The sequence below is a fragment of the Macaca thibetana genome, chromosome 12 (genome assembly GCF_024542745.1).
Source record: "Macaca thibetana thibetana isolate TM-01 chromosome 12, ASM2454274v1, whole genome shotgun sequence".
NCBI lineage: Eukaryota > Metazoa > Chordata > Mammalia > Primates > Cercopithecidae > Macaca > Macaca thibetana.
The window spans coordinates 45,385,973-45,410,715 of NC_065589.1; the positions used below are offsets into that span (position 1 = coordinate 45,385,973).

Sequence of the window (24,743 nt, forward strand, 5' to 3'; positions counted from 1 at the left end):
ACCTCTCTTTTTTTGCAGATACAGAAAAGGTGGGCCGGGCGCGGTGGCTCAAGCCTGTAATCCCAGCACTTTGGAAGGCCGAGATGGGCGGATCACGAGGTCAGGAGATCGAGACCATCCTGGCTGACACGGTGAAACCCCGTCTCTACTAAAAAATACAAAAAAACTAGCCGGGCGAGGTGGCGGGCGCCTGTAGTCCCAGCTACTCGGGAGGCTGAGGCAGGAGAATGGCGTGAATCTGGGAGGCGGAGCTTGGAGTGAGCCAAGTGAGCGCCACTGCACTCCAGCCTGGGCGGCAAAGCGAGACTGTCTCCAAAAAAAAAAAAAAAAAAAAGAAAAGGTGATCCTCAAATTTATATGGAATTGCAAGGGTTTCTGAATAAACAAAAAAAAATCTTGAAAATAAAGAATAAATTTGGTCAGAGCATGGTGGCTCATGCCTGTAATCCCAGCCAAGGCAAGAGGATCACCTGAGCCCAAGAGTTCAAAACCAACTTGGGCAACACTGCAAGATTCTGTCTCTGTTAAGAAAAATAAAATAAGGAATGAAGTTGGAGGATTCACACTTCTTGAGTTCAAAACTTACTACAAAGCTACAGTAATCAAACACTGTGTGATACTGGCATAAGGAGACTCATATAGACAAAAATAAATAAAGAAAGAACCCAGAAATAATGTGTCACGTACACAGCCAAACGATTTCAACAAGGCTGCTGAGACCATTCAATAAAGAAAGGAAAAGCATTTAAACCATTTTTAAGTGGCATTAATTATATTCCCAATGTTGAGCGAAGAAAAACCCTGGGCCTAACAGCTTCACTAGTAAACATTTAAAGAAAATACCAAACATTTAAAGAAAAACTAATGCCAGGCGCGATGGCTCACACCTGTAATCCCAGCACTTTGGGAAGCCAAGGTGGGTAGATCACGAGGTCTGGAGTTCAAGACTGGCCTGGCCAAGATGGCGAAATCCCATCTCCAACTAAAACTACAAAAATTAACCAGGCGCAGTGGCGGGTGCCTGTAATCCCACCTACTCAGGAGGCTGAGGTAGGAGAATCGCTTGAATCCAGGTGGCAGAGGCTGTAGTGAGTTGAGGTCGCGCCACTGCACTCCAGCCTGGCCTGGGCAACAGAGTGAGACTCTGTCTCACAAAAAAAAAAAAAAAGAAAGAAAGAGAGAGAGAGAGAAAGAAAAAAGAAAAACTAGCACCACCTTCTCAAAATCTTCCAAAAAATTGAAAAGAGGGGAATACTTTCTAACTCATTCTATGATGCCATCATTGTCCTAACACCAAAGCCAAACAAAGACACTATTAAAACTACAAACTGATATCCCTCATGAACACCAAAGCAAAATTCTCAATAAAATACCAGCAAATCAAATTCAGTGGCATATTAAAAGGTTTTTATACACCATGACCAAGTGGAATTTATTCCTGGAACACAAGAAATACAAAAATGGTTTAACATCCAAAAAAAAAAAAAAAAAAAAAAAAAAATCAATCAATATATCACATTAACAGAATGAATGGGCCGAGCATGGTGGCTCACGCCTGTAATCCCAACACTCTGAGAAGCCGAGGTGGGTAGATCACAAGGTCAGGAGTTCGAGACCAGCCTGGCCAACACAGTGAAACCCCATCTCTACTAAAAATACAAAATTAGCCAGGTGTGGTGGCACACACCTGTAATCCCAGCTAGGAGGCTGAAGCAGGAGAGTCACTTGAACCCAGGAGGTGGAGGTTACAGTGAGTGGAGGTCATGCCATTGCACTCCAGCCTGGGCAAAAAGAGCAAAACCCAAACTTAAAAAAAAAAACAAAAAAAACCAGAATGAATGAAAAGGAAACACATGATGTTTTGGCCAGGCGTGGTGGCTCACACCTGTAATTCCAGCACTTTGGGAGGCTGAGGTTGGCGGATCATGAGGTCAAGAGATCAAGACCATCCTGGCCAACATGGTGAAACTCCATCTCTACTAAAAACACAAAAATTGGCTGGGCGTAGTGGCGCGTGCCTGTAGACTCAGCTACTCAGGAGGCTGACGCAGGCGAATTGCTTGAACCTGGGAGGCAGAGGTTGCAGTGAGCCGAGATCACACCACTGCACTGCAGCCTGGTGACAGAGTGAGACTGTCTCACAAAAAAAAAGTAAGAAAAAGAAACACATGATCATCTCAATAGGTGCAGCAAAACCATTTGACAAAATTTAACACCATTTTATGATCTAAAAAGCACTGAATGAACTACAAATAAAGGAAACAACTTCAATATAATAAAGACCATATATGAAAAATCCATGGTGAACATCATACTCAACAGTGAAAAACTAAAAGCTCTCCTCTAAGATCAGGAAGAAGACAAAGATGCCCTCTTTCACCACTTTTATTCAAAGTAGTACTGAAAGGTCTAGCCAGAGCAATTAGGCAAGAAAAAGAAAGAAAACAGATCTAGATTGGACAAGTAAAATTATCTGTTTGCAGATGACATGGTCTCATATGTAGAAAACCCTAAAGATTTCACATCCAAAAACCTGCAAAAATAAATGAACAAATTCAACAAAGTAACAGGACACTTCCCCCTATTTTTAAAGAAATAACCATCTGTACATTTTTCTTCAAAATTTAACCAATTTCTAGGCATAGAGCTAGATCTAGGTTTATATTCCTTTATCTTCCACAAGGCCTAACTCATTGCTAGGTATATAGTGAGAACCCAATAAATATTTGCTGATTGAACAGCACTTTTTCTTTTTTTTTTTTTTTGAGACAGGGTCTCACTCTGTCACCAGCCTGGAGTGCAGTGGCACAATCACAGCTCACCGTTAACCCTAACTCCTGGGCTCAAGCTATCCTCCCACCTCAGCCTCCTAAGTAGCTAGGACTACAGGTTCACACCACCTAGCCTAACGTTTTTCTTTTTTGCAGAGAGAGGGTCTCACTATATTGTCCAGGCTGGTTTCAAACTCCCGGCCTCAAACTGATCCTCCCTCCTCGGCCTCCCAAAGTACTGAGATTACAGGTGTCAGCCACCACGCCTAGATGGGTGGTTTTTAATGCTCCAATAATTCAACTATATTTCTCTTTTATTTTCTAAGATCTTCAAATAACATAATAAATTCAAATAGCTATCTACTTTTTTTTTTTTTTTTTTTTTTTTGAGACAAAGAGTCTTGCTCTGCCCCCCAGGCTGGAGTGCAGTGGCGTGATCTCGGCTCACTGCAAGCTCCGCTGCCTGGGTTCACACCATTCTCCTGCCTCAGCCTCCCGAGTAGCTGGGACTACACATGCCCAACTAATTTTTTTGTATTTTCAGTAGAGACGGGGTTTCACCATACTAGCCAGAATGGTCTCGATCTCCTGACCTTGTGATCTGCACACCTCGGCCTCCCAAAGTGCTGGGATTACAGGCTTGAGTCACGACACCCAGCCAGCTATCTACTTTTATTATCTGGCTATCAAAATGAAGCCAAACAGCCTCGATTTATGGTATATTTTCCCTTTAAAAATGTTATCATCAGCCAGGGCAACATGGCGAAACCCCTTCTCTACAAAAAAGTTAGCCAGAAGTGGCAGTATGCACCTATAGTCCCAGCTACTTGAAAGGCTGAGGCAGAAGAATCAGCTGAGTCCAGGAAGTTGAGGCTATAGTGTGCCATGCTCGAGCCACTGCACTCCAGTCTAGGCAACAGAGTGAGACCCCATGTCAAAAAAAAAAAAAAAAAAAAAAAAAAAAAAAAAAAAAAAAAAGACAAGTGCAGTGATTCACACTTGCAATCCCAGCACTTTGGGAGGCCATGAGGTCATGGGGGGTGGACTGCTTGAGCCCAGGAGTTCAAGGTGGGCAACATGGCAAAACCCTGTCTCTACTAAAAATTCAAAACAAAAAAAATTTAACCGATGCCTAATCCAATACACTAGTATGCTCCAATGTATATTTTTTTATTTGCCCCTTAATGAAATTGTATTTTTTTTGTTTTGTTTTGTTTTTCAAGACAGAGTCCCGCTGTTGGCCAGGCTGGGGTGCAGTGGCACAATCTCGGCTCACTGCAGCCTCCACCTCTTGGTTTCAAGCCATTCTCCTGCCTCAGCCTCCCAAGTAGCTGGGACTACAGGCGCGTGCTACCATGCCTGTCTAATTTTTTGTGTTTTTAGTAGAGATGGGGTTTCACCATGTTAGCCAGGATGGTCTCGATCTCCTGACCTGGTGATCCGCCCGCCTCGGCCTCCCAAAGTGCTGGGATTACAGCTGTGAGCCACCGCACCTGGGCTATTTTTATTTTTTTTAAGAGACAAGATCTTACTCTGTCACCCAGGTTGAAGTACAGTGGCACAATCATAGCTCATTAGACCCTTGAAGTAGGATCAAGTAATCCCTCCACCTCAGACTCCCTAGCTACTGGCACTAAAGGTGTGCACCACCATGCCTGGCTAATTTATCTTTTTGTAGAAACAGGGTCTTGCTATGTCACGCTGGTCTTGAACTCCTGGCCTCAAGTGATTGGCCTCCCACCTCGGCCTCCCAAAGTGCTGGCAGCCACAGTGCCCAGTTTAATATGCCATCTTAAAACAAAATGAGGGTTGACTAAACTTTTAAATAGGCATTCCATTAATTCAGTGGAATCTTGTCTATGCTAAAAGATGTAAGAATACTTAACTACATCAAAGAGGTAAAATGCTTAGGTTATTGGAGTTGTAAAAGGAACTATTTTTTTTGTTTTATTTTGTGAAAGAGCACGCTTTATTGGGAAGCAGACTGCTGCACACTGACCAACAAAGGCCACCCAATGGGCACTTACACATTGTACTCCAAAAGACACAGGGTGAAAAGAAACTATTTTTATTACCTGTTGAACAGCTAGTGTACTGTCCATTTCATCAAAGGATTCATCAGGCCAATTATAGAAATCCTACAAAAATAAATTCACAGTTAAAGCACATACAAAATACTATTATGATTAACATCAATTCTTAATAAAGATCCAAAGCTCACACTGGAGGGGAAGAAAAAACTTTTGCAATGTAATTACCAGTGAAATAAGGAAATAAATTTTATTCAATTCTTCTTTTTCAGGGACGGTGTCTCACTCTGTAGCCCATGCTGGTGTGCAGTGGCACAATCATAGCTCACTACAGCCTCAAACTCCTGGGTGTAAGCAATCATCCCACCTCAACCTCTCACCTTAGCCGCCCTATTCTTAGGATTATAGTCCTGACCCACTGTGCCTAGCTGTTTGGTTTTTAAATGAATATCAAGATTTTATTTAAATGAACTACAAATTATGTTTTTTCCAATCACAAATTCCTCAAATATAGCTCCCATAAACCTTTAATATATTACTTAATTGGGGAGATAAGTCTGTCTATCACTTTTTTGTTTATGATGGTTAAATATCTCTCAGAAAGTTATAATGAAAAAAAGAAATCTCCAGACACCAAAAAGTAAATCAGATTTTTACCAAAAGAGAACAGCTAGCATTAGTAACTAATTTATTGCTCCATAAGTATTATTATTATGATGATGAGATGGGAGTCTCGCTCTGTCACCAGGCTGGAGTGCAGTCGTGCAATCTCAGCTCACTGCAACCTCTGCCTCCCGGGTTCAAGCGATTCTCCTGCCTCAGCCTCCCAAGTAGCTGGGACTACAGGTGCGCACCACCACGTCCAGCTAATTTTTGTATTTTTTGTAGAGACAGGCTTTCACTATGTTGGCCAGGATGGTCTTGATCTCTTGACCTTGCGATCCGCCCACCTCGGCCTCCCAAAGTGCTGGGATTACAGGCCTGAGCCACCATGCCCGATGCATAAGTATTATTTTAAGAAGAAATTATAAATTATTCTTCTCACTCCAAATAGAGTTTTAAATTTCTAAATCAAAATATGGGCACCATTAAAAAGTAATGATGAGGCCGGGCATGGTGGCTTACACCACTAATTCTAGCACTTTGGGAGGCTGAGGCGGAAGGATCAGTTGAGGTCAGGAGTTCGAGACCAGCCTGGCCAACATGATGAAACCCCATCTCTACTAAAAATACAAAAAATAGCCGGGCATGGGGGTGTGCGCCTGTAATCCCAACTACTCAGGAGGCTGAGGCAGGAGAACTGCTTGAACCAGGGAGGCGGAAGTTGTGGTCAATCAAGATCACACCACTGCACTCCAGCCTGGGTGACAGAGTGAGACTCCATCTCAAAAAAAAAAAAAAAAAAAAAAAAGGTAATCACCCATGGGTACAAAAAAATAGAAAGAATGAATAAGCCCTAGTACTTGCTAGCACAACAGGGTGACTATAGTAAAAAACAATTTAATTGCACATTTAAAAAAAGCTAAAAGAACGTAATTTTTTGCAACATAAAGGACAAATGCTTATGGTGATGGATACTCCATTTACCGCCCCCCCCCGTTGTGATTTTTTTTTTTTTTTTTTGGAGACTGTCGCCCAGGCGGGAGTGCAGTGGCCAGATCTCAGCTCACTGCAAGCTCCGCCTCCCGGGTTTAGCCATTCTCCTGCCTCAGCCTCCCAAGTAGCTGGGACTACAGACGCCCGCCACCTCGCCCGGCTAGTTTTTTGTATTTTTTAGTAGAGACGGGGTTTCACTGTGTTAGCCAGGATGGTCTCGATCTCCTGACCTCGTGATCTGCCCGTCTTGGCCTCCCAAAGTGCTGGGATTACAGGTTTGAGCCACCGCGCCCGGCCTGATGTGATTATTATACATTGCATGCTTGTATCAAAACAGCTCATGTAACCTATAAATATATACACCCACAAAAGTTTTAAGAAGAGAAGTAAACATCCAAATAAACCAGCCTTCTATTAAAGGGAATATTTTTATTTCTTCTTTTTTTTTTTAAGAAACGAGGTCTCGCTTTGTTGGCCAGTTTAGTCTCAAACTCCTGATCACAATCAATCCTCTAGCTTCAGCCTCCCAAAGTGCTGGGATTATAAGCATGAGCCACCATGCCCGGCCTAAGGGGGATATTTTTATAGAGCATCTTGCCCTGGTTCTGGAACTATCTGTAGATAACACAGTTAACAGACATTCCCCTAAGTGATTAAGAACCTTTCCATTTGACTGATTTTTCAGCAAACTTTACCTATGTAACCTCAGTAGGTAGCACAATGCCTGACACATAGTTGGAGCTCAAATGTCTCTGAGGTAAAACTTGGTGGGGAGGGGGTAAGAGTAAACCAATAATCTATAAACCTGTATATAAACCTGTAAAAGCAATAAACAAAGATTAAGTCTCCAAAACCTTGAGCAAAAAAATCAAACTGGAAGAAAACACAGTGTATATAAAATGAATAAAAGTTTAGGCCAGGTGTGGTGGCTCACGCCTGTAATCTCAGCACTTTGGGAGGCTGAGGTGGGCAGATCATGAGGTCAGCAGATCAAGACCATCCTGGCTAACATGGTGAAACCCCGTCTCTACGAAAAAATACAAAAAATTAGCCAAGCGTGGTGGTGGGCCTGAACCCAGGAAATGGAGCTTGCAGTGAGCCAAGAGTGCAGCACTGCACTCCAGCCTGGGAGACAGAGCAAGACTCCATCTCAAAGAAAAAGGTTTAAGTGCAAGGCATACTTATTGATATAATGCGTATATAGTAAAAGTATACAGAAAAGGAATGATAGAAGACAGAGAATGTCTTCCATAAGGATTCAACTATAATAGCAACATCCTTGTTCAGACAGTAGATAATGAGGATACCTTTCTAAGTGTCTTAAACATTTCATCTTTTTTTAAATAGCTGGCCTATCTGTATGAAAATGAACTAATTTTATTAAAGGAAGATATCAGGAAATAAAACAATCTTCTGGAAATGGTTCCAGGATTCCTTTACTTAGACATTGTCTAAATACTAAAGAGCAGTTTTAAAATTTTTCCTATATGATCTACACTAAATTTCTTTTTTCTTTTTTTTTTTTTGAGATGGAGTCTCGCTCTGTCCCCCTGGCTGGAGTGCAGTGGCGCGATCTCGGCTCACTGCAAGCTCCGCCTCCCGGGATCAAGCCATTCTCCTGCCTCAGCCTCCTGAGTAGCTGGGACTACAGGCGCCCGCTACCACGCCCGGCTAGTTTTTTTTGTATTTTTAGTAGAGACGGGTTTTCACCATGTTAGCCAGGATGGTCTCGATCTCCTGACCTTGTGATCCGCAAGCCTCGGCCTCCCAAAGTGCTGGGATTACAGGCGTGAGCCACCGCACCCGGCCGATCTACACTAAATTTCTACCAATACTCTATTATTTCCTTTTCAAAAAAAACTAAGAAAGTTTACAGAATATTGTTTTTAAAATATTAGAAAACACATGTAGTTATACAGTTGGCCCTCCATATCTGCAGGTTTCATCTGCAGATTCAATCAACCAGGAATTGAAAATGTTTCAGGGGATTAAAAAAATCCACAAAATGTTATATTGTTGCTGACATGTACTATGTACCTAGTTAGGTCTAATATAGTTGCGTATGTACTAAACATGTACCGGCTATTTTTTTTTGGTCATTATTCCCTAAATAATACAGTGTTAACAACTATTTACAGAACACTTGCATTGTATTAGGTATTATTAAATAATCTAGAGTTGATTTAAACTATGTAACAGAATGTGCATAGGTTACATGCAAACACTATGCCATTTTACATAGGAAACTTAAGCATCCTCAGATTTTGGTATGGGGTGGGGGTAGAGTTATCCTGGAGCCAATCCCCAGAGGACACCAAGGATGACTATATACAGAAAAGATGTTGCGAATGAAATGTTTTGCCTTATCATAACTGTGACATATTTTAGATGCCTATGAGAGACACCAAAAATTCAGCTTAATAAAGATTCTCATCTAATCCAATCAACAAACATTTTTTGAAAACCAACTATGAAGCCTGGCGTGGTGGCTTGTGCCTCTAATCCCAGCACTTTGGGAGGCTGAGGCGGGCAGATCACTTGAGGTCAGGAGTTCGAGACCAACCTGGCTAACACGCTGAAACCCCGTCTCTACTAAAAATACAAAAAAAATTTAGCCGGACGTGGTGGAGGGCGCCTGTAGTCCCAGCTACTCGGGAGGCTGAGGCAGGAGAATGGCGTGCACCCGGGAGGCGGAGCTTGCAGTGAGCCAGATTGCGCCACTGCACTCCAGCCTGGGGGACAGAGCGAGACTCTTGACTCAACAACAACAACAACAACAACAAAAATTAGCCGGGCGAGGTGGCGGGTGCCTGTAATCTCAGCTACTCGGGAGGCTGAGGCAGGAGAATCACTTGAACCTGGGAGGCGGGGGTTGCAACGAGCTGAGATCGCGCCACTGCACTCCAGCCTGGGCAACAGAACGAGACTCCTCTCAAACAAAGAAACAAACAAACAAAAAAAAACCCGCCAGGTGCAATGGCTCACGCCCATAATCCCAACACTTTGGGAGGCCCAAGTGGGTGGGTCACCTGAAGTCAGGAGTTCAAGACCAGCCTGGCTAACATAGTGAAACCCCGTTTTTGCAAAAAATTAGCCGGGCGTAGTGGCACGCGCCTGTAATCCCAGCTACTTGGGAGGCTGAGGCAGAAGAATCGCTTGAACTCGGGAGGCGGAGGTTGCAGTGCGCCAAGACTGCACCACTGCACTTCAGCTTGGGGGCAACAAGAGCAAAACTCTGTCTCAAAAAGAAAAGAAAAAAGAAAACCAACCATGTGCCTATATTCCAGTCTAACCAACTTTTTTTTTAATGTAGGAAAATACTCCACCTACTCTTCTATAGGGTTTGTTTGTTTCTTTGAGACCGGGTTTTTTGCTCTTGTTACCCAGGCTGGAGTGCAACGGTGCGATTCGGGCTCCCTGCAACCTCCGCCTCCCGGGTTCAAGCGATTCTCCTGCCTCAGCGTACTAAGTGGCTGGGATTACAGGCGCCCACCACCACGCCCAGCTAATTTTTTGTATTTTTAGTAGAGACGGGGTTTCATCATGTTGGCCAGGCTGGTCTTGAACTCCTGACCTCAGGTGATCCGCCTGCCTCGACATCCCAAAGTGCAGGGATTATAGGCGTGAGCCACCGCACCCAGCCCTCTATTATAGTTTTTAAATTGTTTTTCTTTTGACCCATTAGGGAAGGAGATATGGTTCTAAATATATCATTTTAGAACAGACCCATTTCACTAAAGGAAATTCATGTGATTAACAAGATAGGACAAACTATGGCGTAAGTAGTCTTTTTTATTTTTTATCCTTTTTCTGTTATATTTTATCTAACAACCCTGATCCATGACAAGGTGAAGAAGAAAAAAAAAAGCTTTCTTCTGTGACTTACAGCAACAGAGCAAGTCTATGTTACGTTATTAGTCGAAATATTTTATTTTCTAACCTTTCAAAATTAAGAACTTACGAATAAATAAGATGACTCTCATAATATGAACACAAAAGTCTACTTCTGAACATAAAAATGTAATCAGAAACAGTGTTTCCACAGAATAAGATGTAAAGGTATCTGAGAAAAGCATTTGGAAATAAAGTGTGGAAACGGTAAAAAAAAAAAAAAAAAAAAGGCAAACATATGTAACGCATAAATTTCCAGTAGTATGAAAACAAAACTGTAGTAGGAGTAAATTGACAGCTTAATGTGAATCCAAAATAAGACTTTAAAATTTTCTCTAAAATTCAGCACTAGAAGCAGTTTGTTAAAGAGAAAAGGTCACCAGTGAATTAACACTCAGATGATGTATCCTTGGGCAAATCCAGTTAATTCTCTTGGGCTTCAGTGTCCTTATCCGTAACATGAATCTGGGAAGGTAATCAATACCTGTATGCCCCCTTCGAAAGGTGTTCTTCCCATAATTCTGTATAACAAATTAGAATCTATTCTCAGACATACAATCATAGCTCCATGGTTGTTTTGTTTCAATTTTCATTTGCATCACTTTTTAACATTTTATAAACACATCTCTTTCGATTTCAGAGCATCTAGTCTATAGCAAGCCATTTCGGCTAGCAGAGTATTAATCAGCTCAAGTCTGGATGCCAATTTGATTTTTTTTTTTTTTAATGTGAGGCATCCCATCTTTTCCAAACCCTAAGAACCAAGGCCTAATCAAACACCAATTTACCACACATAATGCCCTACAAAAATGCTGACAAAATTATAATCAGTTCATTCTCTGACTACGCTTCACGCATATTAGCAAGGAATGACATCTAACAAGTCACAACTTGGTGATGAGAACTTGCTGGACCAGAGAACAGCTCCAGGGAAAGCGGCAGGGAGAGGTGGTTAAAGGGAAACAACGAGAATATTGGCACCCGGATCCGGCTAGACAAGCGGGATGGCAGGAGACAGGCAGGTACGTCCCAGGCCAGGTAGGAACTGGACGCCGGGTCGAGATAGGCTGTGTTTACACCCCCTCCAACCTCAGCGGCCCCAACCTTCAGGAAACCCCAGGGGTCTCCACCGGGCTGGTCGCGCCCCTCCAATGCTAGTCAGCTAGGGCTCCGGGGCAAAGTGAAAAGAAGCTGTTGCTGCCCACAGGCTCGCAGCCCAGGGCTTCGGCAGGCAGGTACCACCCGCAGCCCCCACCCGCCCCTCACGCCTACCCCTGGGTCGGAGCTCCGCAGGCCTCACGGCGGCCGCCACCGCCTCAACCAAATTGAGGGGCTGCAGCTCCGGAAGAGCAGGCCGGGCACCAGTGCCCCAGCCCGCCCGCCTGCCGCCTAGGCCCAACCTCCCCGCAGTGGCGGCCAGCTTCCGGGCGCGGCACTGCTCGGCACCTACTTGCCCGACAGGAAAGATGCGGACGTGGTACCTGCGCCTTGGTGCCCGGCCTGTTCCGCCTCAGCACTGCCGTCCCCTCCGCCATGACCATAGTGCCAGCGTCTAGGCGGCTGGAGTCGGTACCCGGATGTAGGGACCGCAGCCTGCGCGGGAGGCGGGGCAGAGCGGTGCTCTGCGTCTGGGAGGAGGAGCCGCCGCTGACGGAACAGCCGCAGCCTGCGCGGAGCAGGACGGGAGAACTGGGAGCCGGTGGGTAGAAGAAGCAGGGTAGGCGGAGGGAGAGTGCAAACGGAGAACTGCCGGACGGCGTTGGGCGGCGACCGGCAGGTCCTGAGGCACCGGAAGGCGGGAGCCAGGAGCCTCTTTGCGAGGTCTGCGGAGCGGTTTTGAAAGGTCGTGATCGCGGCAACTGCTGCGGCAGTGTGCACGGCTGCGTTGCAAGTTGGTATGGGCTCTTGTTAGTTACACGGGAAGAACGGACTTCGTACAGTGGCGGCCATTTCAGTAAACCCACGTGCAAGCAAATACTTAGAGAACCCTAATTCTGTCCCAGAAGCCACCTAAGGGATCAGGGTAGAAAACAGGCCAGCAGTCTGGGGAAATTCCAAAGAACCTGCGTGAAATCGACCCAATCTGAAATCAGACTAGGGATTTGAGTGTCAGTGTTATTTTCGCCATCCGGCGACTTAAAAGCCAAGGACTTTTTCAATGACAAGTTTGTTTACGTCGATGAAAGACGCAGATGTCAATTATGTGACCTGAAGAGTGGGCATCTGGTTTTGTGAGTTAGGTAGACAGATTTAGCTCGTGTTTTTCAAGTCAGAAGCAGGAGGAGGAAATTAGTAGTCCTTGATATACTTTACGTCTTACAGGATTCCACATTTACTTTGTTGCACATTTCAAGTGTTCTCTCTTAAGAAACCACAGCATTTTCGCAAACTTTTTTTCCTGCTTAGAATCCTTGAATCTTTTATCTGGGGTGAGGGAGGCCTTGGGATATCAGATGGAAAGACAGTTCAAAAAGTAAAAAACGCATACAGTAGCATGATTTCCAAAAGAAGAAAACATCAAATGTCCTTAGATAGAAGGGGTATTGAGAATGCTCAGGGAAGAAACGGAATTTGAGAGTAGAGGAGAGGTTAAGTTGAGTGGGTCTCTAGCTGAGTAATTGTCAGTGACTTAGAACTAGGCTTTGAAGGGTTTTACAACAGGAAGTTGGTTCTCTGGAAGATGTATTGACTGGTAACTTTTCAAGAATAGGGACTTAATTTTGCCCTCCCAGCACCAGCGTCTACATATGAAAAGATTTATTCGTTCAACAGATACTCATTAAGCCCCACTATATGGTAGGCGCTAAGGTGCAACTATGATAAGGCTCCGTCCTTCACTACAAATTGCTTTGACTCCAGCAACAGAGACGTGCAAATCACAAATTCGTATAAGGGTTAAGTACCCCTTATCTTAAATGCTTGGGACCAAAACACTTTCAGATTTCTGATTATTTTGGATTTTAGAATATTTGCATATACATAATGAGATTTCTTGGGGATGGAACTTAAGTTTAAACGTGAAATGCATTTGTTTCCTATACACTTTACACACATAGCCTGAAGTTACTTTTATACAATAAATAGGCCAGGAACGGTGGCTCACACCTGTAATCCCAGCACTTTGGGAGGCCAAAGAGGGCAGATCACTCAAGGTCAGGAGTTTGAGACCAGCCTGGTCAACATGGTAAAATCCCATCACTACTAAAAATGCAAAAATTAGCCAGGCGTGGTGGCGGGCGCCTGTAAAACTTCAAATAATTTTGTGCGTGAAACAAAGTTTTGACTGCGACCTGTTACAGAAGGTCAGGTATGGAATTTTCCACCTGTGGCATCATGTGGATGTTCAAAGCTTCAGATCTGAGAACATTTCAGATTCTGGACTTTTCAGATTATGGATGCTCAACTTGTATTAGATACAGTGAGAGCCTAGGACAAGTGACACCTAAATGTTACCTCCCTTAGAGAGATGGGTTGGGTCTGTGAGATAGCAGAGTCTCAGGGAGGCCTCTTGGTCTATGGATGACTCACCTCACTTACTGCAAGGATTAAGTTTACATTTCCCAGATTGTGTGGTATTTCCCTGAGCTGTAAATAGTCACCTATACTTGAATGGGGTCATCTTCACCTTCTCTTAATTCCAGATTTATTAAAATGTTTCAACCCATCTGAAACAAACAAAAAAACGTGAATGAGTAGATGTTAAATTCGGGAACAAAATGCACATTCATTGTTTTTGAAAAGTCCAATAAAGTTGCATTCTGATGTCAACCCTGGCCTTGTTCACAGGAAGGACCTTGTTCTTTAGGGATGGAATGTTTCTAGCTGATAACCTTCACATTTTCATTCTTCTTTCAGCCTGTAGATTATGTACCTCCAAACAAGACCAATTTTATAACTAGGGTTAATTTGTCTGGGGTAGGAAGAGAGAGAATAGAAAAACAAAAAGCATGATTAGCAATAACAGTTACATGAAATACTTGAATATTTCAGGTAAAGGAGGAGCCATCTGTTTAAAGCCTATATGCACCAATAGGAATAGCTCTGGACTGAGATTCAGAAAATCTAGATTTGTGGGGAAAAGAAAGAGAGATCAGACTGTTACTGTGTCTATATAGAAAGAAGCAGACATAAGAGACTCCATTTTGTTCTGTATTTGAGATGCTGTTAATCTGTGACCCTACCCCCAACCTTGTCCTTGCAAGAGACATGTGCTATGGTGACTCAAGGTTTAAAGAATTTTTGGGCTGTGCAGGGTGTGCTTTGTTAAACAAGTGCCTGCAGGCAGCTTGCTGGTTAAAAGTCATCACCATTCTCTTAATCTCAAGTACCCAGGAATACGCATACTGCCAAAGGTCGCAGGGACCTCTGCCTAGGAAAGCTAGGTATTGTCCAAGGTTTCTCCCCATGTGATAGTCTGAAATATGGCCTCGTGGGAAGAGAAAGACCTAATCGTCCACCAGCCTGACACCCTTGAAGGGTCTGTGCTGAGGAGGACTAGTGCAAGAGGAAAGAAGGCCTCTTGGCGGTTGTTGGCAGTTGAGATAGAGAAAACATCTGTCTCCTGCCCGTCCCTGGGCAATGGAACATCTCAGTGTAAAACCTGATTGTATGTTCTGTTTACTGAGAAAGGAGAAAACTGCCTTAGGGTGAAGGGTGGGCCTTGCTAGGGCAATGCTGCTCTTTATGTACTAAAAAAGTTTATGGAGATGTTTGCATATGCATGTCAAGGCACAGCATTTTTCCTTAAACTTATTCATGTTACAGAGATCTATATTCACATGTCTTACTGCTGACTTTCTCCCTGCAATGACCCTATTGTCTTGCCACTTCCTTTTCTTTAAGATGGTAAAGATGATTATCAATAAATACTAAGGGAATTCAGAGACCGGTGCCGGCGTGGGTCCTCTGTATGCTGAGCGCCGGTCCCCTGGGCCCACCTTTTCTTTCTCTATACTTTGTCTCTGTGTCTCATTTCTTTTCTCAAGTCTCTCGTTCCACCTAACGAGAAACGCCCTCCACAGGTGTGGAGGGGCAGGCCACCCCTTCATAGATTCTCTTGCCTGTTAACTGTAAGACATTGAACAAGCTATCAAATAAATGTTTCTTCATGTGTAATGAAGATTGTGCATAGCAGTTCTTTCCCTCTGCCCCATAAAGTATGAAAGCAAGCATAAAATTAAATATGGAACTCTTGAAGTTTTAGAAGAAAATATTTTATAAAGCGAAAGTATCATAAGTAATTTCTTTTTTTTTTAATTTTTTTTTTATTTTTTGAGATGGAGTCTCGCTCTGTCGCCCAGGCTGGAGTGCAGTGGCCGGATCTCAGCTCACTGCAAGCTCCGCCTCCCGGGTTTAGGCCATTCTCCTGCCTCAGCCTCCCAGTAGCTGGGATTACAGGCGCCCGCCACCTCGCCAGACTAATTTTTTGTATTTTAGTAGAGACGGGGTTTCACCACGTTGGCCAGGATGGTCTCAATTTCCTGACCTCGTGATCCGTCTGCCTTAGCCTCCCAAGTGTTGGGATTACAGGCATGAGCCACCACACCTGGCCTTTTTTTTTTTTTTTTAAGAGACTGTCTCACTTTGTTGCCCAGGCTGGTCTCAAACGCCTGGCCTCAAAGGATCCTCCTGCCTTGGCCTCTCAAAATGCTGGTATTACAGGTGTGAGACACTGGGCTTTATCCTTTTTCTTCCCCCTTGAGACAGTGTCTTGTGCTCTTGCCCAGGCTGGAGTGTAGTGGCATGATCACCACTCACTACAGCCTCGACCTCCTAGGCTCAAGTGATCCTCACTTCAGCCTCCCAAAGTGCTGGGATTACAGGTGTGAGCCACTGTGCCTAGCCTGTCTTTATTTTCTTGATAACACTAATGTGTATCTAAAATCATGCTATTTATTTAGTTGTTACTGTGTGCTTCCCCCATCTTATTCATCCCTGTATATCCAGTGCTTAGAACAGTGCCTAGCACATATTCAGAAAATGAGTGACTTAAAAATACTATAATACCCTAAAACTTAAAGTATAATTAAAATAAATAAATAAATAAAAATAAAAATAAAAATACTATAATAAACTAGCCTTTTGAACTGACATTCAAGCCAGGTAAGTAAATAACCATTGATGTTTTGCCAAGTCATGTCTTCAGGCTAAATGAGACTGAAAGGGCATTCTTTTGTTTTTTGGTTTTTTGGTTTTTTTTTTTGATACGGAGTCTCACTCTGTTGCCCAGGCTGGAGTGCAGTGGCTCAATCTTGGCTCACTGTAAGCTGCGCCTTCCAGATTCACGCCATTCTCCTGCCTCAGCCTCCCAAGTAGCTGGGACTACAGGCACCTGCCACCACACCCAGCTAACTTTTTGTATTTTTAGTAGAGACGGTGTTTCACCATGTTAGCCAGGATGGTCTCGATCTCCTGACGTCGTGATCCACCCACCTCGGCCTCCCAAAGTGCTGGGATTACAGGCGCGAGCCACTGCACCCGGTCTCTGAAAGGGCATTTTGCAAGCGAAATTTTAAGTGTCTTAAAGAATTAGGCTTAATCTATAAGAGGATAGGGGAATTTTAACCATTTCTTACATCTTTTAACAGGAAAATCTACAGATGGAGCCAAAATCAAAATTTTTTTTTTTTTTTTTTAAGAAAAACCCAAACTATAAAAATACCTAAAGAAACTGTGGAAGAAACTTCCAAGTTTTGGAGAAGACTTTTCAGAGTTTAATATCATACCCAGAAGCCATAAAGAAAAACATTTAATAATTCAAATACACCAAACTGACTTTCTACAAGCACAAGGCATAAACAAAATCAAAACCCAAATGACAAACTAGAAGGAAGAAAAACCACAAAGAACTAATTTCTTTAATAAATAAAAGTCATAAAAGATCAAGCACTCAGTCAAAAAATAGGCAGAAGATATTAAGTGAATAGGAATAACCAGTTAACAAGGGTAAGCAAGGTGGCTCGTGCCTGTAATCTCAGCACTTTGAGAGGCTGAGGTGGGCAGATCGCTTGAGTCCAGAAGTTCAAGACCAGCCTGAGCAACATGGCAAAACCCTCTCTCTACAAAAATTAGATGGGCGTGGTAGCATGCATCTGTAGTCCCGGCTGCTTGGTAGGCTGAGGTGAGAGGATCACCTGAGCCCAGGACGTCAAGGCTGTAGTGAGCCGTAATGGTGCCACTGCACTCTAGCCTGGGCAACAGACAAGACCGTGTCTCAAAAAAAAAAAAGTCTTAAACACATACAATGCTCATCCTCATTCATCATGATAAAGAGTAAAATTATCAGATTGGCGAAATAAGAACTTTATAACATCCTGCATTATAGAAAGAAGAAAAAAAAATACATTGTTAGTAGGACTATTTTTTTGAGACGGAGTCCCACTGTATTGCCCAGGCTGGAGTGCAGTGGCGCAATCTCTGGTCACTGCAAGCTCCACCTCCTGGGTTCACGCCATTCTCCTGCCTCAGCCTCCAAAGTAGCTGGGACTACAGGCACCTACCACCACACCTGGTTTATTTTTTGTATTTTTTTTTTTTTTTTTTTAGTAGAGACGGGGTTTCACTGTGTTAGCCAGGTTGGTCTCAATTTCCTGACCTCGTGATCCGCCCACCTCGGCCTCCCAAAGTGCTGGGATTACAGGCGTGAGCCACCACGCCTGGCCGTTAGTAGGACTGTTAATTGATGGACCTTTTGGCTGGGCGCGATGGCTCACGCTTGTAATCCCAGCACTCTCAAGGTGGGTGGATCACCTGAGATCAGGAGTTTGAGACCAGCCTGGTCAACATGGTGAAATCTCATCTCTCCTAAAAATACAAAATTAGCCAGGTGTGGTGGCGGGCACCTGTAATCCCAGCTACTCTGGAGGCCGAGATAAGAGAATCGCTTCAACCCAGGAGGTGGAGGTTGCAGTGAGCCAAGATTGTGCCACTGCACTCCAGCCTGGGCAATAAGAGTGAAATTCTGACAAAAATAAATAAAACTGATGGGACTTCAGTGAAGGACTGTGTATGTCTGTACATGTCTGTATATGTGCACATGTATGATTTAAAATTCACAGACCCTTTGACATAGCAGTTCTGTACCTAGGAATTTGTCTTACAGATATGCTTGTTCAAATGTACAAATGTATTTAGTACAAATTCAAATGTATTTAGTTACGCATACATTTATTCATTGCAGAAGTGTTTCTAATAGAAAAAGACTAGAATAACTTAAATATCTATCATGGCTGGGGGGGCATCCTGAAATAAATTATGGCTTATCCATATAATTGAACATTATACAGTTTTGTTTTGTTTTGTTTTGAGACGGAGTCTCGCTCTGTCACCCAGGCTGGAGTGCAGTGGCCGGATCTCAGCTCACTGCAAGCTCCGCCTCCCGGGTTTACGCCATTCTCCTGCCTCAGCCTGCCGAGTAGCTGGGACTACAGGCGCCTGCCACCTCGCCCGGCTAAGTTTTTGTATTTTTAGTAGAGACGGGGTTTCACTGTGTTAGCCAGGGTGGTCTCGATCTCCTGACCTCATGATCCGCCCGTCTCGGCCTCCCAAAGTGCTGGGATTACAGGCTTGAGCCACCGCGCCTGGCCATTATACAGTTTTAAAATATCTTTATATATAGATTAATCCCAGAGACCAATTGTTAATGTAAAAAAGCAAGGTGTCAAATGGTATGTATGGAATGTTATTTTTTAAAAAAGAAAAAATGAATATATATTTCATACACATAAGATATGTACATCTATACATACACATTTACATATATGTATATATACATAAAACACCTGAAAGGAAGAATATAAAAAGTTATACTAGTTACTTCCAAGGATGGAACTGGGTGGCTGGGGGACAAGGATAGAGAGCATTGTTTTTTGTTTTTTGTTTTTTTTTGAGACGGAGTCTAGCTCTGTTGCCCAGGCTGGAGTGCAGTGGCCGGATCTCAGCTCACTGCAAGCCCCGCCTCCTGGGTTCACGCCATTCTCCTGCCTCAGCCTCCCGAGTAGCTGGGAGTACAGGCGCCCGCCACCTCGCCCGGCTAATTTTTTTTGTATTTTTAGTAGAGACGGGGTTTCACCGGGTTAGCCAGGATGGTCTCGATCTCCTGACCTTGTGATCCGCCTGTCTCGGCCTCCCAAAGTGCTGGGATTACAGGCTTGAGCCACCGCGCCCGGCCGAGAGCATTCTTTTCAGGATACATAATTTTAAATTTTTACGTGAACATATTATTTATTTTTAAATAAAAATTTAACCAAAACAAATAGGCTTGAATCAAAACGTTAAGAGGCAAATCTAATGCCCTTGTTTTGCAGTTCATTCATAAGCTAAGAGAGGTTAGGTAATTTGTCAAATGTAACAGAACTAGTATGTAAGCAACCAGGACAAGAGCTAGGTTTGATTGGGCTCTCTGATAGAGGTTGCTTGAGAGTAAAGGAAAATAAGCTGGGTGCGGTGGCTCATGCCTATAATCCCAGCACTTTGGGAGGCCGAGGGAGGTGGATCACTTGAGGTCAGGGTTCAAGACCAGCCTGACCAACATGGTGACACCCCCATCTCTACTAAAAATACAAAAACATTAGCCGAGTGTGGTGGCACATGCCTGTAATCCCAGCTACTCAGGAGGCTGAAGCAGGAGAATCGCTTGAACCTGGGAGGCGGAGGTTGCAGTGAGTCGAGATTGTGCCATTGCACTCCAGCCTGGGCAACAAGAGCGAAACTCCTTCTAGAAAAGAAAAAAAAAAGAAAAGAAAAAATATATTTAAATACTCTTCACACAAATCAGTCAGAAGTTCAAAACTCCATTTTTGTGTGGGTGCAGTGAAAACAGTAATTAACTTGCTGGAGGAAGCATGACTTGGTATCACACTGAAGAACAAGCTGGCAGCTCATATAGGAACAAAGAACATACTTTCAGCCAGGTGAGTAGGTACAGGGAGGACTTGCCTTATCAGATGTCAAACTTAAATATAAAACTATTTACATTTAAAGCAATGTGATGGAATAGGGAGGTCAATGGAACAAATTATTAAACCCAGGAGTAGGCATATATAGAAATTTTGTGTGTGATAAAGGCAACATCTCTGATTTCTGGGCATAGAGAGAAGGGAGGTGGGGGGTGGTGTGCAGGGAGAAGAATGGATAATCCAGTAAGTAAACTTGTGACAACAAGCTACTCATTGATTAAAAAAATAAAGTAGTCTCTGGAGGCTGAGGCAGGAAGATTGCTTGAGCTCAGGAGAGCAAGACCAGCCTGGAGAGCACAGTGAGACCCCATCTCTAAAAAAATAAAGTCAGATACATACACCATTCACTAAAAAATAAATTATGCACCTGTGATTCCAGCACTTTGGAAGGCCAAGGTGGGAGGATCACTTGACCCCAGGAGTTTGAGACCAGTCTGGGCAATATAGTGAAACCTGGTCTCTACAAAAAATACAAAAATTGGCCGGGTGCAGTTGCTCACACCAGTAATCCCAGCACTTTGGGAGGCCAAGGAAGGTAGATCACCTGAGGTCAGGAGTTCAAGACCAGTCTGGCCAACATGGTGAAAACCCATCTCTACTAAAAATACAAAAATCAGCTGGGCGCAGTGGCAGGTGTCTATAATCCCAGCTACTCAGGAGGCTGAGGCAGTAGAATCACTTGAACCTGGGAGGCAGATGTTGCAGTGAGCCGAGATCACACCACTGCACTCCAGCCCAGGTGACAGAGTGAGACTCTGTCTCAAAAAAAAAAAAAAAAAAAAAAAAAAAAAATTAGCCGGGCATGGTGACATGCATGTGTAGTCCCAGCTACTCGGGAGGCTGAGGTGGGAGGATCAATTGAACCTGGGAGGTCAAGGCTGCAGTGATAGCACCACTGTGCTCCAGCTTGAGCACTAGAGGAAGACCTTGTCAAAAAAAAAAAAAAAAAAAAATTACCCACCATTGACACAGGCCTGTACTTCCAGCTACTCTGGAGGCTGAAGTGGGAGGATTGCTTGAGCCCAGGAGTTGGAGGCTGCAGTGAGCTATAATCACACAACTGCACTTCAGCCGGATAGACAGACTAAGGCTCTGTCTCAAAAAAAAAAAAAAAAAAAAAATTATTTCTTTAGCAATTCTGCTAGGCAGGCATCGCAGTAGGACTGCTTCTGTGGTTCAAAAATTATCTTATCCTTCTGATTTAGTAGGTTTGGATAAGGCCCTGAAATTTTAAGTTTACATGGCAATTGCAAGGATGAACCAAGCTTTGTGAACTATTACCTCATATATCAAAACTAATTTGTTTGGGTCTTAGGAAAATAGCATTGGAGAATAATGGGAAAGTCATAGCCTTTGAACAGATTCCTTACTCTACAATATATTAGCCCCATGGCCTTGGAACGATTTCTTCATCTCTTGAGTCAAGGTTTCTCATTGGTAATACAGAAAAATCTGTGCTCCCAAGGTTATGATGTGCAAAGCATATTATCTAGCTGTGCGTGAGCAGAGTATGAAATTGATAATCCACTTAGACAATATAAGAAATAACTTTTAGGGATAATTGCAGTATCTAAGTTTGACAAAAAGTAAGCTTTAGTATACCAAAGGCAGTAACAGGTGCATAAACGTAAATATACATATAGTGGAAGTACCTACTACTTTACAGATGGGAAGATGATCAAAAGTTGAGATCATTATTCCATGCCATTTAAAACTTTAAATTTTAATTCCTCTCAAAATCAATACGGGACACAACTTTTAAAAGACATTATCAGGCTGGGCGCGGTGGCTTAAGCCTGTAATCCCAGCACTTTGGGAGGCCGAGACGGGCGGATCACGAGGTCAGGAGATCGAGACCATCCTGGCTAACCCGGTGAAACCCCGTCTCTACTAAAAAATACAAAAAACTAGCCGGGCGAAGTGGCGGGCGCCTGTGGTCCCAGCTACTCGGGAGGCTGAGGCAGGAGAATGGCGTAAACCCGGGAGGCGGAGCTTGCAGTGAGCTGAGATCCGGCCACTGCACTCCAGCCTGGGCGACAGAGCCAGACTCAGTCCCCAAAAAAAAAAGACATTATCAGACTAATTTATGGATAATTAAACCTTGAAAATAAGTTTGATTACAGCCGGGCGCGGTGGCTCAAGCCTGTAATCCCAGCACTTTGGGAGGCTGAGGCGGGCGGATCACAAGGTCAGGAGATCGAGACCACAGTGAAACCCCGTCTCTACTAAAAATACAAAAAATTAGCCGGGCGCGGTGGCGGGCGCCTGTAGTCCTAGCTACTCAGGAGGCTGAGGCAGGAGAATGGCGTGAACCCAGGAGGCGGAGCTTGCAGTGAGCCGAGATGGCGCCACTGCACTCCAGCCTGGGCAACAGCGTGAGACTCCGTCTCAAAAAAAAAAAAAAAAAAAAAAAAAAAAAAAAAAGTTTGATTACTAAGACAGCTGGTAGCTGTTAAGCTTAAGGGTTGGTAATCAATTCTAGTGTATGAATCTTTTTTTTTTTAAAGACAGGGTATCATTCTGTCACCCAGATTGCAGTGTGGTGGCACAATCTCGGCTCACCACAGCCTTAACCTCCCCACCTCAGCCCCTCGAGTAGCTTTTTGTATTTTTTGTACAGACGGAGTTTTGCCATATTGCCCAGGCTGTCTCGATCTCCTCAAGAGATCTGCCCACCTCGGCCTCCCAAAGTGCTGGAATTACGAGCACAAGCCACCGCACCCAACCATTCTAGTGTAGCATTATTGGGTTTGAATCTGAAGTCTTCTCCCTAGCCGCTACAGCTACATCAAGCTGTTTATCCTCTGCTGTGACTCAGTTTTGTTAAATTCAACACATAGCATACTAGGCACTTAAGTGCCATACATCATTTGGTACTACCCATTCCCCATACCACAGTGGGTATCACCAGAATTAATTGGAATAATGTGTATTAAATGCTTAGAATTAACAAAGTAGCAAAGGCTATAAAGGATCAAGTTTTAAAGAGTCTGGAGGTGGACTGTGTCTGAATCCTGGCTTTTGCCACTTACCACTGAGCAACCTTGGTTATTAACCCCTTCTATGCCTTAGCTTTCTCATCTGCAAGATGAGAACAGTACCTATCTCATAAGGTTGTTGAAAGATTAAACCAATTAATACATGAAAAGCACCTTCAACAGTAGCCAGCACCTAGAAAATGCTCCTGTTAGCTATTCAATCACACAGTGCTCACCCTGGAGAGAAGGCACTCAGCCAATGTTAGCTATCGTATATATATACACACACATATATGTATAAATACCACATATATATGTGTGTGTGTGTATATATATATACTCTTTTTTCAAAACAGAGTCTCACTATGTCACCCAGGTTGGAGTGCAGTGGTACAATCTTTGCTCACCACAACCTCTGCCTCCCAGGTTCAAGCCATTCTCCCGCCTCAGCCGTTCAAGTAGCTGCAATTACTTGTCTTAGGTTTTTTTTTTTTTTTTTTTTTTTTTTTACCAAATTATGTAGTAGTGCTAAGTTTTTAAAAATGAAATGAGCCAGGCGCGGTGGCTTATGCCTGTAATCCCAGCACTTTGGAAGGCCGAGGCGGGTGGATCATGAGTCAAGAGATGGAGACCATCCTAACACGGTGAAACCTGTCTCTACTAAAAATAAAAAAAATTAGCAGGGCGTGGTGGCAGGCGCCTGTAGCCCGGCGACTTGGGAAGCTGACGCACAAGAATTGCTTGAACCTGGGAGGCGGAAATTGCAGTGAGATGATGCCACTGCACTCCAGCCTGGGCAACAGAGACTCCGTCTCCTGAAATAAGACATAAAGGCCGGGCGCCGTGGCTCACACTTGTAATCCCAGCACTTTGGGAGGCGGGCGGATCACGAGGTCAGGAGATCGAGACCATCCTGGCTAACACGGTGAAACCCCGTCTCTATGGCCGGGCGCGGTGGCTCAAGCCTGTAATCCCAGCACTTTGGGAGGCCGAGATGGGCGGATCACGAGGTCAGGAAATCGAGACCACCCTGGCTAACACGGTGAAACCCCATCTCTACTAAAAAAAAAAATACAAAAAACTAGCTGGGCGAGGTGGCGGGCGCCTGTAGTCCCAGCTACTCGGGAGGCTGAGGCAGGAGAATGGCGTAAACTCGGGAGGTGGAGCTTGCAGTGAGCTGAGATCGCGCCACTGCACTCCAACCTGGGCGACAGAGCGAGACTCCGTCTCAAAAAAAAAAAAAAAAAAAAAAAGAAACCCTGTCTCTACTAAAAATACATTTAAAAAAAATGAGCCGGGTGTGGTGGCGGGCGCCTGTAGTCCCAGCTACACGGGAGGCTGAGGCAGAATGGTGTGAACCCAGGAAGCGGAGCTTGCAGTGAGTGGAGATCGCGCCACTGCACTCCAGCCTGGGTGACAAAGCAAGACTCCATCTCAAAAAAATATAAGACGACGACGACATAAAAAAACACTAGGAGGATGCCAGAGCACCTCCACTATTGCTAAGTGGCCTTAGATACT

At 43.9% G+C, this 24,743-nt stretch overlaps 1 protein-coding gene across 1 annotated transcript in view; it reads right to left on the minus strand.

Annotated features, from left to right (window-relative positions):
• Positions 1–24,743, minus strand: part of HSPE1 (heat shock protein family E (Hsp10) member 1) — a 54,475-nt gene that overhangs the window by 24,650 nt on the left and 5,082 nt on the right. The window contains exon 3 of the mRNA XM_050750747.1: positions 4,847–4,909. Within this exon, the coding sequence (XP_050606704.1) occupies positions 4,847–4,909 (63 nt within the window). The remainder of the gene's footprint in view (positions 1–4,846; positions 4,910–24,743) is intronic.